Raw genomic sequence first — 17,305 nt, forward strand, 5'->3', positions numbered from 1 at the left:
AACACGTTTTCTCCCACCTGAATAGTATTTTGATATTACATTGGATGGTGTTTCTCGGATCTGAAGCGAAGCATGGGCCAACACTGTCTCACAAAGCGGTGGATGGTTGTGAATGCTAAGAGCTAGCCCAGCACGCGACGCCAAGCTAGATACCAGGGCTGACTCCAGGGATGGAGTTGTCGGGTTTGTGGATGCACGAATCGACAAGGGTGCAATAAAGTAGTTTAGAGAATTTCGTGGAACACCAACACAGCAGGATTCGGACATGCAAGCATCGGAACCCCGGCTACTAATATGCAAGGTTAATATATTATAAAGTGGCTGGCAGCACTTTGTGCAACGCCAACAACAGAAGGATTCGTATCTGCAGCAGGAGATTCGCGGCTGCATTGCGCAAACGCCGGTCCCTTCTAAACAACGCTCAAACTCAACCAATCTTCCCGTGCACGACCTCGGACAGGCTGATGAAGCCCGGCCGAACTTATTCCTCTAACGGTCAGCTCGGTTCGGCCGAGGAGTGCTGGTACAATTTCTCGAATTTCCTCAGCATCACATTGGAGCCTTGCACAGCTCTGCGTTTTGAATTTCTCGCCTATCTCCCTATTGACCCTCGCAGCAATGGCCCAAGCCACACTCCGCATTGAGCGCACAAGCATGGAAATTATGGGGGCCGCTCCGTACTCTTTCTCCTTGGAAGATTCAGTACACGAGAAGGAAGGAAGTGTGAAGCTCGAGGAAGGACAGAGTCCACCATCCTCGGACTCTGATATCGCAGATGAGTCGACGCCCACGGAACAACCGAATGCTCATCGCTACGTTACGGGCTGGCGCCTGTTCTGTCTCTTGTTTGGGTGGGTTAGCCATTGAACTCACCTACACATTCGTGCTGACATTCCACCCTTTCAAGTGTATCGCTCGCCATCTTCCTAGCCAACCTCGAAGTAACCATCGTTAGCACATCCTTGATTTCCATTACCAACGACTTGAATGGCTTCAGTCGGACTGGGTGGGTGGTGGTTGCCTATCTCATTACCTATACTGGTATGTATGCGGGAAGGAATCACAAGTCGATGGTCATCTGACATTTTCTCAGGCTTCATCATCGTCTGGGCCAAACTAAGTGATATACTGGGCCGTAAAGTCTCTATCAATGCAGCGCTGTTGATCTTTGTTGTGACTTCGGCACTATGTGGTTCAGCGCAGAGCATGACCGCTCTGTCAGTGAAGACCCCGTTCTCTCTCCCGCCTACTGGCTTATCGTAAACCAGCATCGTTTTCCGTTCGCTCCAGGGTATTGGCGCTGCTGGCTGTTTCTCAGTCTCCATGGTCATCTTCTTCGAAATGATTCCGAAAGAGAAGTACGCAAAATATGGCAGCATTCTTTCCGCTGATGTGGCCTTGGCAACTGCCCTCGGTCCCATATTCGGTGGATTGATTGTAGACGGCACCACTTGGCGATGGGTTTTCTTGCTAAAGTATGTCTTATAACTCCTAAAACCCCACAGAACGTCTTCAGTCATCTAATGAGAACGGCAGTGTTCCTGGAGGCTTGCTAGCAACAGCTATTCTCGTCTTTCTGATCCCTTCAGGCTTCCCTCACCACTGGAAACCGAAATCTGAACAGTCTAAGGCACGCATTTTCTCTATGGAATGCGTGGAGCGAGTCGATTTTCTCGGATCGCTGCTTCTAATCGGAGCAAACCTGCTTCTTGTGACTGCCTTGCTAGAAGCCTCTACAACATACTCTTGGTCTTCTGGAGTCACAATTGCACTGATTGTGCTCTCGGCAGTACTTTGGGTTCTATTTGCAGGCTGGGAGTGGTTCGCTACAAAGGATACAGTTAAACAGGAGCCTGTTTTCCCTTTCCGTTTCTTCTTCAACCGCGCATGGATGGGCATGCTAATGTTTGTCCCTTCCTCCACCGTCTAAGGGTTTCAACTAACCTAGAGCCTAGAAACTCGGTTCTGCTTGGCGTACCATTTACTGTCATTGTAGTTGATCTTCCGCAGCGATTCCAGGCTATCAACGGCGTTTCTGCTCTTAACGCAGGAGTTCGTCTGCTACCATACGCCCTCTTCGCGCCTCTCGGATCTCTCCTGTCGAACATAATTTTCGCCAAGAAGAGACTTCCACTGACACTCCTTCTAGCCGGCGCAACCTTCCAGTTCCTTGGGCTCATTCTGCTGGCTACCCTGCCCGAGAAACCTGATCTCCCTAATTCTCTATATGGATTTTTGGTCATCGCCGGTCTTGGCGTAGGCCTAACTTTCGGGACTCTAGTAGTCATCACTCCAGAATCAGTAGAACCTCGCGATCTAGCTACAGCGACGGGTGCTATGATCCAGTCGCGCCAAATGGGTAGTGCAATTGGCATGACCATCGGTTCCAGCATCCTCAACAGCTACCTCAAGTCAAATCTACGCCATGTTCTAAGCGCGTCACAGCTGGAGGCTCTGTTGCAGACAACTGCAGTTGTGAAAACCTTTCCAGCTGAGCTTCAGTTGCCGGTCAAGCAGACATTTGCAGAAGGTTATAGTCTGCAGATGAAAGTCGTTGCCGGAATTGCCGCAGCAGAATTTCTGGCGGTAGCCATGATGGTCAAATTGAAGCATAGAAAGTAGTCAGAAGAATTAGTTACGATACATTGGGCTCTGCAGAAATGGGCGGATATTTTGGTCCCGATTTCCTAGGAAAAGGATAGGCCAGGAATAATCTCCATCTATTTCTTGAGGGAAAAAAAGATCTGTTCTATATTTAAGAAGAGCTTACGAATTATCCTGTGTTACGATCTATTTTTCAACTCTACGTTGCGCCTTAACGAGTGATAATTTTCAACACTCTACTCATGGTTTTGCATTTCCAAGATTGTTACAGTTTGCAAAGCACGGGTGCTAAGATAGATATCATTATTTTCTGAAACTCAAAACTTTCGTAGAAGATAAAATTCTAAAGGTTGATTCAATACATGTTTGCACTCGGAAGTGCCGACACCCTTGGCGCAGCTTGAGCTACTGTGCCACGTTTCTTTTTTGGGCCTCGGCCCTTGCGATCATATCCTTAAACGCTACCACAACGCGATCCAAGACTTCCTTAGAACGGGGGCCTCCCCCAGGCACAGAATGCCCCTCACTATGAATCACCTCCTCTCGTAACTGCGGGTCACACAAATTTAAGAGCCGCCGAGCCTGACCGGGGGCGCATGCATCCTCTTCATCCCAAACGTGCACTGTTGGGAAGTCAATTAGGCATCCAGAATCCCTCTCCTGCCCTTCTTGGTGTTCAAGATGATGTTCGAGCTTATCATTCATGAAGCCGCTCAGCACCTCACCGCCTTTCCCGTAATGGCGCACGACCCCATGGCTTAAAGCGCTTGGGTCAAGAGGTGCTCCTGCGGAGAAGAATAGAGCGCATTTGAAAACGGGGTCCAGATCTGGCTCCTGCAGCTTTGTCTGCAGCAAAAGCGTGGATGCGAGACAGGATCCGTGCGAAAAGCCAATGACGCCATCAAAAGGCCCCTCAGATGCAATGTACTCGGCAAGATCATCGAGAGCAGCACGAGCGCTGGCTGCGCTGAAAGGATCGAAGAAGGCATAGCAAGCGGCAGCCCCAGGTGAGACGAACGCTCGGATCTCTGTGAAGAAGCTGATTAGTATTCAAGAGCTGAACCCAAAATAGTAGGATTACGGAGCACGGAACCGAAATACGTTGAAACGAAGAATGGGAGGTCGGGGACTTAGAGGTTTGATGTTTTGTCGGCGGTGCGCTCGGAGATCGTTTGGGACGTTGACAGTGACACGGGAATGCGCCGGGAGCTGCAGCGCGAGGGAAGAGCCGTTCCTTCGGCCAAGGACCCGCAAGGTTTCATGGCGTCCTTGGCGTGGAGAAGATTTGATCGCAGGGAACTCCCGGGTGGCGAGTACGGGGATTTCGTCCTTATTACTCCTTGAAAACACGGAATGACGAACGCGGCGCCAATCGCATGCAAGATGAACCATGGACAAACAACCAGGTAGCGGGAAAAGTCTAACTTGTCTCACCTTCTGCCATAGGCCAAGGCACCTGTCCTTCGACAAAATCATAAGTGTGGTCATCACCGAGGGCGTAGCGAAGCGTGGCTAGTAATCAAATAAGATCCCTGGTCAGCAAAAGAAACTCTGGTTATCGGTTGAGAAATTCGACACATACTCAATTGCATTTCAAGAACCTGTATTGAACCAAGTTAGTCCGATCCATGGCCGCCTGGCATAAAGACACCCCTGTATACGGACCTGACTGTTTGTGCCGATGCCATGCAGACAAAGGAAATGCATCGTGGCTGTACTCGTTGTACGCTTCACGGTACTGGTTATTCGCGTGGTTGTGCCGGGAGGCTGCTTTCCTTTTATGCCGTAATGGACCGATATGCCGGTCACCGTGCTCCTGTTGTGGCACCTCTCTTAAGTCGTGGCCTTCCAGTTAGATCAGGATGGTTGGGCTGCCTCTGGCGGTGGACCGTCAGCCGTATCTTGCAGGCTCCCAACGTGCGTCGTAAATCGCCGTAAGGCCACCGAGGATATCTTGTGCCAAGCCCATTCATGAGTAACAACGGCATTTAGCCGTATATTGGCCGGCTGAAGATTCAGCATTACGATCGGAGTTCGGACGAACACGAGGGAGGCTAGTTCTTGGCGACGTTATCTCGCGGGGAAAGATTAGATGGTCCGTATTTCGTAACACTGTCTTAGCGGAGTTGGCATTTGCAGAATCTGCCTTAGCTTATCGAGCTTTTCGAGGGACACGCTGAAGACCGAGGTTCTGGTTTCCCTAATGCAGTAGTGCTTAATCTCAGCAAATAAGCAACTCAGGGTCCCTTACGTGGATCCTAGACCGCTCTGGGTGGCGGGATAACGTCTACTAGCGCGGCCCTGAGACCATCGCACGGGGCCGAACACGCGAACTAATGCAGCCACCACGGCAGCCTTCCTAGCGAACGCATGGGTCACTTGTCCTCGAATTGACCACGGCCTCAACATAGGCCCCAAACCTCTCTAATGCAGCCATTTTCTGTATTGCTAGCTTCAGATCGAAACTGTACGATTAATTAATACTATGATCAACCTTGACCAACCACAGTGTTCTAGAGCAATTGTCAACACACCCATTGCGAACGTAAAGCCCCCCGAAAACAGATTGCTCATCACGGGCTCCGATAAATGCGAAGGATTACGAGACTTTTCTGTCCTGAATTAGCCTTTCTTTACGAGACTGTCAGCAACCCGCCTATACGACTCATGTTGCAGCCTAGAACGATCGGCAAGAGAAGCGATTAGATTAAAATCGAGGAATAGGAAAGACCCGAATTGACCGTACGGGTCCCTACAAGCAGCAACAGGTCGTCGCTAACTGCTTCACCTTCGTCAAACCCTCAATCCCAGTCACCCCCTACTTGCTCAGCCCTCTTCTTTCTCTAGCACGCCAAAGAAACTTTCATCCGTTCTAGCGCGTTCTTCATCACCACCTCTGGAACCGCGAACGTAATTCTTACCCACCCTATCTCCGTCTCCGCCACGTTATACTTTCGCCCGGCTGAAACAATGACCCCACTCGCCCTCAGCTTGCTCACTACCTCCTCTTCCTCATCCCAAGTCTTTGCCATGGGGGCTATTTTGGCGAAAAGGAAGAGCCCTGCGTTTGCAGGTATGAACTTGATTCCCCAATCCGCCAGCGCAGCTGTGAGCACGTTGTACGAAGCGAGCAGGCGGCGGCGGTTCAGCTCTAGAATATTTGGGAGCTGGGAGCTTGATGCGAGGAGATAGGTCAGGAAGACGGAAGCCAAGGACGAGACTTGGAACCAAGAGCCAAGGCCGAGTGCAAGGCAAAGACCACGATTGGCTTGCGAGATAACACAGCCCTGTTATTAATCCCGATTAGCACGAGCTTTGCGTCCTAAAAAGTGAATGCTGAGAGTTTAGTGAACCTACCAGTCGGATGCCACTGGATCCAAAGTCTTTGCTCGCGCCCCATACCACATGAACACGACTTCGGTCAAGCAATGTCACTTCGGAACTATTTTGAACGCTGAGTGCAGAGTTGCCACCGCCGTTATCGGCAGTTCCGTCAGGCTTTGGCAGGAGCGCAAGAGCCGAGACAAATTTCTCACCCGTAGTACACAGATCGTCAAACTCGGAAAGTCCGTAGACTTCGTCTGAGATATAGTGCAAACTGTGTTCGTGACAAAAGTCCATTATCTGTCGGAGAACTTGAGGGGGATAGCATTGACCAAGAGGGTTGTGAGGATTGGTAATCACGACTGCTTTGATACGCGATGGATCTGAGGCTTGCAGATACGTCTCCTTGATAGCGTCGACAACGGCGGGTGTCATCGTCATACTGAGCTGAGGTGTACTGGCTACAAGGATGTCGACATTGGCGTGAATTTTGAAGTACGGTCCGAAGCCCTCCCAAAAAGGCCCTGGGACAATGACACTATCTCCATCATCGCAAACGGCATACAACAAGGCATCAAGACCACTACCAGCTCCGGCAGTGGTGATGATATGCCCTGGCTCGATGGGCACCGAAGGGTGGAAGTGTGCTGTGAAAAACTCGGCAAGGGCCTTGAGCAGCGCCGGTTCGCCCCCGAAGCCGCGTGGATAGGAGAAGCCCTAAAGAGCCGTTAAATACTAGGACTTAGATGGATAGAGAGAGGCCCTCATACTGCCTCGGTCATCTGCTGATCGATCGCTTCCTTGCAAATCTGCAACATTTCCTCATGAAGAAGTTTGTTCTCCGCGACAGAAAGGTCAATGGTGTCAGACGCATCAGGAGTCGAGCCTCCAGTTCTGCCAGCGAGCTTTGGGAGTATTTCATTAAGTCTTGATCCCATACGGGTAGAGAGGCTCGAAAAATCTGCCATCCCAAAGACTTCGTTTCGTGAGAATCGATGATAGAAATGGTCCACGAAAAGCGCTAAGAATGGTAAACAGTGAATCTGGCTTAGAGACTGCAATGAGTTTTAACGATTTAGTGAGCCGCCTTCACTTTTGGGAATATTGGCAGCAGTTTCAGCACAGTGGTTATCTCCACGCAAAAAAAAAGAAGATGGATCAAATACAGTTAGCTAGGAGGCGGACCTCGAAAATTAGAGCAGACTGAGTCGGAGACTCGGTGCTGTATGGTACCGCGTCAGCAATTGCTAGGTACAAATCCGCTGTTAGACACCGGGTGTTCAATGTCAACCAAAAGCATACATCTATGAGAAGCCAGAACATGGGTGCAAGACAGGAGATGGTTGCACTTACCTGCGGCTCAAGCCAGGCTGAGCAGAAGCTCGGTTATTGTCCAAACCCGTATTCCAACTCCGTTAGGTCGGAGATGGCGATGCATGTTGATTAAGGTTGCAGCTGGGTCTGCGTACGCCGAGACCGGAAGGAAAGGATAACCCACCAGTTCCCTTCGTCTCTTCCATTCTTTCCATACTATCCTCGTACGTCGTTCACCGGACTTTGGCTAATGCCAAGCATGATACGGACGCGTCAACATCAGAGTTTTGTCAAGACCACGGGCTGGAATCAGACCACATAGGAAGTTCCAGGTTGTAAGGCGTCCGTTTGTTTCCTTACCCCGGTATCACAACCATCTTCCTAATTAGGCCGCTGTACGAGAGAGGTGAAACAGGCTTGGCATTCCATGGATAGCCAGCCATGTGGATAGGGATACTGGTAGGACAGACTCCTCCCCTTGTGGAGTGCCGGACGCACGTGGTCGAAGCAGGTATTTCCTAATAAAACGGGGACACGGAATCGGTTTGCCCCGCATCCGCAGGCACCACAGCATTTCGGCCCCCATGTGTAGAATATCCATGCGTGGGTCAGGTTGTGCGTGCATACGAAAGAGGGCTTGGACCCCGTTACAATCCTGGGCCACCTGAGATCACACAAGCACCAATTTATTCGGGGCTTAAGATAACGGTCTGACGCACGTGCCTAGGATTCGTGCAATTTCTACCTTCGCACAATGAGCACAGATCGGACCGAATGCGGACCTAATATTGTGTACGTCCGGAACAATTCGCCTGGCAGGGCCAGATAACGTTGCAGTAGGATTCCAGCTGCTAAATTGAGACACGTCCCATCTGACACTGTTGGGTCAGCATCCAACACCGAGCAGAATTGTGATTCTCTTTAAGTTACTGTGGTTTAAAGTTTCCGGGACTCGCGGAGCCCCGTCCATCGGCAAGCTTAAAGTTCATGGGAACTCTCTAAGGGAAGAAAAATAACATCTTTCTTCTCTAGAATTGCTGGTCATCATTTGTTGAAGATTAAAAAGTCGTCCATACGTCATGGCTACCATTGTTTTCGAAGAAGGTCCAAAGGCTCCTCGCCCAAGTGGGCTAAGGAAGCAACTTCTCTGCCATGTTGTTGATGGCATGGCAGCTTCGCGGCCGAATGCTTCGTACGCAGAATATCCTACGGACCCGAACTGCTATTCGAAGGGATACAGCAGGATCACATATGCCGCATTCGCCAATGCTATCAACGGGCTAGCATGGTGGTTGAAAGATCACATCGGCCACGCAGAAGAGTTCGAGACTTTGACGTATATGGGTCCGAATGACTTTCGGCACAATGCCTTGATTCTTGCAGCATGCAAAGCTGGGTACAAGGTTAGTAGAGGGAATTGAAACAATGAGAATGTTAGGAATTGCGGACTGACTCCTCATAGATGTTGCTCTGCTCACCTCGAAATACGATGGCGGGATACAAGAATCTTTTCGATACGCTTGAGTGTAAAAATCTGCTTGCAGCGCAACCACACCCCCAGATCGTTGACACACTACTCGAAGCCCACCCCCTCAGGCTGTTGAGAGTACCTAGCATAACTGAGTTACTTAGCCAGAAGTACCCTCACTATCCGTACGACAAGTATTTTAGCAAGGCTCAAGATGAGCCATTAGTCGTGCTTCATACGTCTGGGACTACCTCATTGCCGAAGCCGATTATCCTCACCCACAATTGGGTGGCCACCTGGATAGCGATGTGTCAACTTGAGCCACCAGCGGGAACAGAAAGTCTAGACCGGTTGCATCAGGGAAACAGGATGTTTGTCATGATGCCACCAGCCCACGTTCGTCATCGCCTAATCTCTGTTTGAAGTCCGCTCGCACTGATGAAGAATTCAGGCCGGAAACATCATGCCGACGCTGTTTGACGCTGTATTCAACCAGACCACTATCATTTATCCACTCCCCGATGTCACGCTATCGCCGGCGCATATTGTGGACTGTTTGAGCCATACGAAGGCAGACATTGCTCTAATTCCGCCATGGATGGTCCATGAAGTTGGCCAAAACCAAGAGCTGCTGGACTTCGTCGGCGAGAATCTCGAATCCATCTTCTACACGGGTGGGGACGTTGCTGAACCCTTCGGCGATGCAGTATCCTCACGGGTCAAGCTTTTCAATGTCAACGGGGCCACGGAGATGGCTAGCTTTCCTGCCCTGAGGCCCACTGGGAATTGGTCGTCAAATGTCTGGAAATATATCATGCCGCATCCTGTGGCCGGTATTGACTTTCGATGTCATTCCTGGGATGGAGGGGATGCCAAATATGAAGCAGTCATTGTGCGAAACGCTGATCCTGAATTCGTCCAACCCATCTTTACGGTGTATCCACATCTAGACGAGTATCATTCCGGGGACTTGTTCTCTCCACACCCAACAATACCTGGTCTTTGGGAATACCGAGGTCGTGGTGATGATTGCTTCGTTCTTGTAACTGGGTCCAACATTTGCCCGCTCATGATGGAACAAAAGGTCATCGTGCACCCTGAAGTTAAGGGAGTATTGATGATCGGCCAAAGACGGCCCGCTCCAGCCCTCCTCGTTGAAACTTGTTCAACCAAGGAACTGTCACCTGAAGCCCAAGCAGAGATGGTGGATATGATATGGCCGCTGATTGAAGAAGGGAACTTGTCATACTATGAAGCTGCCAGAGTAACCAAGGACCGTGTCCTCCTTACCTATCCCGACAAGCCTATGAAGCGGGCAGGGAAAGGGACAGTACAAAGGAGGGCTACTGTGGATATGTATATGAAGGAAATCGAGGAGCTGTACACAACTAAGAAGCACTATTGAGGTCTACACTCCAGGCTCCGCAGCGACTGCCAGAGTTAGACGGGGGGAATAATATTCAGGATAAGGAGATTGCGTAGGAACGAGTTGGCCCTTGGAATAGTGGTAAACTCGCAGGCGTTCGTGTGAGGCTTGAAAAACTGTCCATTGAAGCTTCTAGTTTAGGATATCGCTTGTTAGTAATACGACCGCAGGGGTTTCGTGTAATCACGTACGAGACAAATCCATCCATGGAAATCCAGGCCAGGCGTTGATAGTACATTCGGCATTGGAGATTTGAGTTTAGATATTGAGGATGCCTTCCTTTAATCTATTATGCTTGCTTAGCCCCTATTAAGGTCCGAAGTTGGACCCCGAAGTTACAGTGAAGACAGTGCTTGAGGCTTGGAGCCTCCCAACTCGGAGTCCGTAAAATCAGCAGATTTTCCTCAGCCAAGACAAGCTAATGCCGCACATAGCTTCTTCCGGGCGCTCATTATGGTGTCGATAACGAGTAGTGCAGATATTGCTCCAATTTTCCGCAATTATGGAGGAGGGAGTGCTGGGAAGAGGTTTCACTACAAACTGAAGGTTGGTTGCAGGTGGAGGAGGCTGAAGCCTGCCGGAAACAACGCCCCGATTGGTCTTGCCTCAAGCCGCCAAGCCAACGATAGATGCTTGCGAAAAAGTGTTCAAAGAGTCCGCAAGTTTTAGGAATAATTCTAAGAGGGACAATTGTACACCCGACAAAGACAATTGCATCACCGTCTCGATTTTCCTGAGGATACCCATTTAGATGCGGCAATAGCCGGGCCACATAGGCTACATCGAGAGCTCATCGAAATATTCTACCTACTGTAGGTACTGTTACGTAAAGTTTTTTGCGAATTTATTCTAGTTTCAAAACAGGGAAAGGATCCATAGATTGATATGCTTACAACGGAATCTTTATTAGGGAAATTCCAGCCAAGTCTGTCATCTTTGTTGAAACCAGATGCGACTGATCTATCGCTATATTCATTCGCGTTTCGAGCATAGCAATAATTATGAAGAAATTGTCCGTATCAACCTCTTAGGTGCTTGCCTTCAAGAAGATTCTTTGTTTACGACCTTTTTTCTTAGCAATAGACCATCTAATATCTTTTCATCTGAGACATTGCTCCCAAAATGGCTTAAGGGAGTCATTGAAAGTCTCGGATAACGCCTTATGCCTAGAATACACTATTGATATTCACAAACTACAGAAATATCAACATAAGGCGATTGTCTCTAGAACAATAATTTTGGGCCTGAGAAAATGATGGGGCTTCAGTACACAGATGTCGAGGCACTGTAAAAAGATATAAGCTGCATCATGTGACATTCACGTGATGCCTGCGTGACCTTCAAACCTTTAAAAACTAGAAAATAGTATATTCGCTCATAGTTCCTCTTTTCAATTGGGTTGGTTTTTATTCGAGTTACATATACCAGATTTTTCATCCAACATTTTCAAGTCACCACTCACGAAGGAATTGGCAGGTTAAGGCAAACCGCCACAGCCTGAGTCCCGAGGTAGAGCTTCGCCATCAAAACGCCATATTCTCAACCTTGCCCATTACCATGCCTTCTTATTCATCATCTACGTCCATTATACTAAAACAGCATGTTACTCCTCGAGGCTCTACCCCCCGAGAAATACGCAACGATCCTGTCTTCTGTCATATCTGCTGTAATCTATATGGAGGGTCTGCCTACAGCCTTATGCCTCGCAATGATATCTTTGTTTCCTCACATGCATTATCCAGGCACGATGTTAGAAGCGAGGCACTTGAAATTCCCAGCTGGGCTGGTATCTCTCGCCTGGACACCGCTGCTTGGCAGTTTACTGCATCGGCGGTGGACGTCAGGAAGGGTGCTGAGGCAGGCTGTGGGGGATGTGAAGTGTTGAAGAAAGGCCTGGAAGGCATCGCACCTCTGCACAGCGAAGCTGAGGAAAGAAACAAGATGAACCAAGGAGATTCGATCCTGTGGTTCGAAAATGAGATGATCGAATTGAAGGTCGTGTTCTGTGCCGGTCAAGTGCTCAGAGTCTATGTCGACGAGATGAAGAATGGGAAGGATGAAGACGAAGATGGGGCCCTTGGGGGTCCTTTATATGAACCGCCGAGATTTGTCGAGAGATATCTAGGGATGTTCGAGTTCTATTGCCTGCCAGGTATGAGTTTATTAGAGTATATGAAATTCGCTATCGAAAAGACAGAGTTTACCCACAAATATTTATTTTAGAACTGCTAATGACTCTGTAAATAGGAGAATGTTGTCCGTGGACCACAATTGGCTCTTCAATGACCTTAGAAGACCCCTACTTAGATTCTGAGCCCTGGGAAGGAGGTCCAGTGCAACATGTCCCGGAAAACCCGCGACTAGACGCGGGTATTAAAATGATTCGGCGATGGGTTGCAGATTGCAATGAACAGCATGGAGATTGCAAGAATGTAGCAAGTTTATCGGACGACTTTACCCTGCCGAAGCGTGTATTAGATGTCGGCGAGGACGAAAATTCCATCCGGCTTTTGGAACTCGAGAATGCTTATGCAAACAAAGCTATTAGCTTGCAGGATACGTCATACATTGCGCTTTCCCACTGCTGGGGTCAAAGTCAGCATCTTGTTACTACCACAGTGACTCTTGGTCAACGCAAACAGAGCATTTCCTGGGAGTCCCTGCCAAAGACATTCCAAGACTCTATTTTAATCACTCGCATTCTTGGTCTTAAATATATCTGGATTGATTCCCTCTGCATTATTCAGGACTCCCTGCAAGACTGGGAGATGGAGGCCGCGAAGATGGGTGACATATACAATAATGCATACCTTGTCATCTCAGCTACCGGCTCCGTTGATGGTGACGGAGGTTGCTTTTTCCATCGACCTGGATACACGAAAATTGATGTAAAGGACAACGAGAGTGCCAGTGCACAGATATATGTGAGAAGGTGGAAAAGTCATGCGCCGTTCGGCTGGAATACTCCACTTCGTAAAACTGGAATGTGGAGAGCAAATAGAGCCGGCTGGCGGACGGACACGTCTGGGGAATACCCGCTGTTCAGCCGAGCCTGGTGCTTTCAGGAGCGAATGCTAGGAACGAGAGTGCTGCACTTCGCGAAAGGCGAGATGGTATTTGAGTGCCTGGCAGCCATGCAATGCGAGTGTGGTTCCATGTCTGACTACGTAGGAGATCCGCTCCTCCATTCTCGGGGCATCCTGCGCTATGCTAGAACAGGTAGTGCAAGAGCTGCGGGTGGATACGGTTCGGATGATTTGTTTGCCATTTGGGGGGATATAGTTGTGGAGTACTCACGGAAGCGAATCACATACGCGACAGATATGTTCCCCGCTCTCGCCGGTATAGCAAGAAAATGGTCGACACTCGTTGGAGGCCGTTATCTTGCTGGAATCTGGAGCAGTGATATATTGCGCGGTTTACTATGGAAATCCACCGAACCTGACCCAGAGCATGACAATGACACTTATCTGGCGCCGAGCTGGAGCTGGGCCAACATTCGGCGTGGAATTGACTGGATACCGGGTGGCCAGGCCACCAAGTACTATATTGAAATCGACTTGGCAAAGACTCAGTGTATACATCACGGTTTCAATCACTTCGGTAGATTAAAGGACGGGGCGCTGTTCCTGAAGGGTCCGGTTGTCACAGGCACACTGATATCGATTGACAAAAATACCGATAGAGAGCCGACAGGATATGTTAAAACGGTAGGTTTGTGGACAACAAGCTTTGCTGTGGATAATGTCCGTCGTTGCGAGAGGCGGATGGATGGAGAGGTGCTGGTCCTCCGATACTGTACAGATGTCCTAGACGAAAAGACCGGTCGGGGCTTTGGGCGAGCGCTGATACTTGGATCCGTACCCGAGGAAGTGGTTACCAAACGCCTAGAAGATGTGCGAAAGTGGAATGGTGGGGTGTACGAGAGACTTGGAATAACGGAGTACTGGTCTGGAGATGACTGGTCTGGAGAAACGATGGAAGATCGCAGCTTATACATTATCTGAGACGGGTTGAAGTGAAATGGGACACTCTCTAGATACTTCGACTGCTTTTGTTGCTGGAAACCTTCCACCAGCCGAACATCTTGATGCGTATCTCTCTGGAAAGCTGCTTGATGGCAGACTTGGCAATAATCAAGTTAACTTGTTAACTTAACTTAATTAACTTAATACTATTAAGTTAATTAAGTTAAGCATAGAAGCTAAATTTATTAAGTTAATTAAGTAAATCTTACTTACTTAATTAACTTAATTAATAGACTTAATAGGCTGTAATATTATAAGTTTTACTAGGGGATTACTAAAGGTTATAGTATCTTCTAGTACATAGAGTAGTAAATTCTAGTTACAGCTACTAAAGTAGTACCTTACTGCCTACCTAATAAAGCTTAGCGTCTTTTATTCTGCTAACATAAAAGCTTACTGCCTACCTAGTAGAGCTTAGTGCTTATTTAAACTTATTATAACTTTAACATGTTATCTTGCTTACTCTACTAATACTTATCTTTATTAATACTAACACTCTCTTTATTAATATAGTGTTGCTTAATTATATAAAGGGTATAAATAGTAACCTTATTTAAGTTTTTAGCTAGCAGCTTAAAAGCGCAGTGTTATAAACTATTTTTAAAGATAGCGCTACTAATATAGCTACTAACATATTACTAGAGCTTAACGCTAATAAAAGCTTTATAGGCAAGTTATAATTAACTACTAATAGTAATATTAATAATAATAATAATAATAATTATAATAGCATTAACTAGCTACACTTATTAAGTTATTATAAGCTACTCTACACACTAAAGCGTAGTTAAAAGAGCTAGGTTTAGTAATATAAATATTACTTTTAGCATTAAAAGTAATAACACCTATATTAGCTCTACTATTACTACTACACTTATAGGCAACTTAATAGCTTTTATTAAGCTAATTTATTAACTATATTAATTACACGCTATCTTAGAGAGTGTAAAGCTAGCTATAGTATTAATAAAAATAGTAAAAAGTCTACCTACTATGTTATAATAACATCCTCTACGTAATTCTCTCTACTTGCCTATATTTATTATAAAGGCTTTAAAGTATTATAAGGTGTTACTAATCTTATTATATTAAGCTTTTTATGTATAACTTTTTTATAGTTAGTACTTAATTAGGTAGTAGCTAATAACTAAGCGCTTTCTATAATTAAAAGCGCAGCTTTTTATAACATATTATAGCAGGCTAACCTGTTAGCAAAGACAGAGCTCTAGAGATTCTATAATACTTTATAAGCTTATATAATTACTAAGTATAAGTTCTATATGCTTACTATTATTAATTACCTATGTAATATATAATTAGCTATTTATATCTTCTTTAATAATTAGACATTAATAAGTAGTAAATAGGTGTTAATAAGTATTTATATTTACTACCTTAATAGTAATAGTAAGCCTTATAATTACATATTAGGCCTGCCTTTATTAATAGGCTAGTATATAAGTGTTAATATTACTACTGTTATTAACACTACACTTAAAAGCTTTAAGATATCTGTGTGTAACTTAGGCTACTTTATTCTTAATAATGCTACTAATAATAATACTGCTATTAACGCCCTAGCTATTAAATATAGCTTTAACACCTATTATTAATACTTATGTTGCGCTTACTATATAATTAATTTTACTACTTAATAAATTATATTTAGTAAAGATTAAAAGGCATTTAATAATATAAAAAAGCACTTAAATAATAAGGTAGCTTTTTTTAATAAATAGTAGTAAGCAGGCCCTTTAGGCGTCCTAATTAATGTTATTACCTTTATTTATACGCTACAAGCTTGCTAGCTTCTTAAATAATACTAAGTAGCCTACAACACTTAATTAGATAGTAATAGTAAGGTAAAAATGCTAAAGATTATTAAGCTAGTAAAAATAAAATAAAACTTTTATTATAATTATTTTTTACACGCGCTTAAGCTTTACATGCCTTTTAATAACTATATTAACTATAAGCTTATTAAGTACTAACACTAAAGCACTTATTAACACTTATAACTACTTAATTTTAAGTAGTGTTACTTTATTTAAAAAAATAGCTTTAGTGTAAAGAATTAAGTAATAATTATAAAGTATTATAAAATCTTACAACTTTTTAAAAAGGCTACTATTTATATAAAAAGTAGGGGCGTAGCTAGTATGTTAGAAGTAATATAAAAGGTTTTACTTACACTTACCTAGCTTTTTACTACCTTTAATAATATGCTTTATTAATATAATAATGTTAACTTTAATAATATTAATGCTTTAAAAGACTATATAAAAGCTACTTATAATATAGCTTATATAAAGATCTATAAGTATCTGCATAAGTTAAAGAATACCTTAGCATATTATATAGCCTGCTGTCTCCACCTGCGCATAAAAGGCTACATAAATAAAGTGTAAAAGGTGCTTTATAATTATAATAAAAAGCTTTACATAAAGCCTTACTTTTATAAAGGCTAGCTAGATAATTACTACATTAGCTTTTAACACTTATAAGTAAAGTTTAAAGATGCTACCTCTCTAATTAGTACACTAGAGCTACTACTAAAGAAGGCGTGTACTAGGCTGTCTAGAAGCTAGTTAGACTTTATAAGAGCTACTTTATAAAGTAACAACACACACTTATCTCTTTACTATAATAAGTTTAAGTAGTAGATAATTAAGTTACCTATACTAAAAAAGTTTTTATTTACACATAATCTAATTATTTACTAGATTAGAAAGGCTAATAAGTACTCTATTTTATTACACTTTACTCTTATAGTTTTTAGTATCTCTACTATAGCTACTAACTATAAGAGGACTTTTTCTAAATTAAGTAATTTATTAAAGATAAGATAATTACACATAAAAGTAAATTTTTTATTTACTTTATAATTACTATATAGCTAAAAGCGCCTTAGCTTAAAGCCTATAACAGCATTAAACAGTCCCTATAATAATAGTATCTCTTCTAAAGAGCTTAAGACTATCTATAATATCTACAGTTAATTTAATACACTGTAACTACGCTATAAAGCTATTAATTAAGTTAAGTGTCCGTACGCAGCAGCAGCGTCACAGTCTGGATACGAGCGATCGCGCACAAGCAGGACCACGTATCTCTGTCACATGATGCTCGTGCGCGAACCTC

General features: G+C 45.2%; 5 protein-coding genes across 5 annotated transcripts; 3 read left to right on the top strand and 2 right to left on the bottom strand.

Annotated features, from left to right (window-relative positions):
- Positions 1-663: 663 nt before the first annotated feature.
- Positions 664-2,622, top strand: BDR25DRAFT_231445 (MFS general substrate transporter; the record flags this gene model as incomplete). Its single annotated transcript, XM_033685379.1, has 6 exons — positions 664-851; positions 908-1,041; positions 1,094-1,217; positions 1,269-1,475; positions 1,537-1,905; positions 1,956-2,622. The coding sequence occupies 6 exons, from the start codon at positions 664-666 to the stop codon at positions 2,620-2,622; spliced, it is 1,689 nt and encodes a 562-aa protein (XP_033545308.1).
- Positions 2,623-2,960: 338 nt separating this feature from the next.
- On the bottom strand, positions 2,961-4,539 carry BDR25DRAFT_344207 (uncharacterized protein). The gene is made up of 4 exons (XM_033693912.1): positions 4,270-4,539; positions 4,187-4,205; positions 4,039-4,116; positions 2,961-3,632 (listed from the first exon to the last, which is right to left on the bottom strand). The coding sequence occupies exons 1-4, from the start codon at positions 4,309-4,311 to the stop codon at positions 3,010-3,012; spliced, it is 762 nt and encodes a 253-aa protein (XP_033545309.1). The 5' UTR covers positions 4,312-4,539; the 3' UTR covers positions 2,961-3,009.
- Positions 4,540-5,255: 716 nt separating this feature from the next.
- On the bottom strand, positions 5,256-7,204 carry BDR25DRAFT_265138 (1-aminocyclopropane-1-carboxylate synthase 7). The gene is made up of 3 exons (XM_033686899.1): positions 6,699-7,204; positions 5,962-6,645; positions 5,256-5,891 (listed from the first exon to the last, which is right to left on the bottom strand). The coding sequence occupies exons 1-3, from the start codon at positions 6,894-6,896 to the stop codon at positions 5,448-5,450; spliced, it is 1,326 nt and encodes a 441-aa protein (XP_033545310.1). The 5' UTR covers positions 6,897-7,204; the 3' UTR covers positions 5,256-5,447.
- Positions 7,205-8,129: 925 nt separating this feature from the next.
- BDR25DRAFT_265143 (acetyl-CoA synthetase-like protein) lies at positions 8,130-10,444 on the top strand. Its single transcript, XM_033686900.1, has 3 exons — positions 8,130-8,645; positions 8,705-9,106; positions 9,162-10,444. Exons 1-3 carry the CDS (start codon positions 8,322-8,324, stop codon positions 10,113-10,115), a joined length of 1,680 nt encoding a protein of 559 aa, XP_033545311.1. The 5' UTR covers positions 8,130-8,321; the 3' UTR covers positions 10,116-10,444.
- Positions 10,445-11,834: 1,390 nt separating this feature from the next.
- BDR25DRAFT_290144 (HET-domain-containing protein) lies at positions 11,835-14,143 on the top strand (the record flags this gene model as incomplete). Its single annotated transcript, XM_033688499.1, has 2 exons — positions 11,835-12,294; positions 12,387-14,143. 2 exons carry the CDS (start codon positions 11,835-11,837, stop codon positions 14,141-14,143), a joined length of 2,217 nt encoding a protein of 738 aa, XP_033545312.1.
- Between the last annotated feature and the right edge of the window lie 3,162 nt (positions 14,144-17,305).

Source organism: Lindgomyces ingoldianus (assembly GCF_010093535.1).
Source record: "Lindgomyces ingoldianus strain ATCC 200398 unplaced genomic scaffold BDR25scaffold_24, whole genome shotgun sequence".
NCBI lineage: Eukaryota > Fungi > Ascomycota > Dothideomycetes > Pleosporales > Lindgomycetaceae > Lindgomyces > Lindgomyces ingoldianus.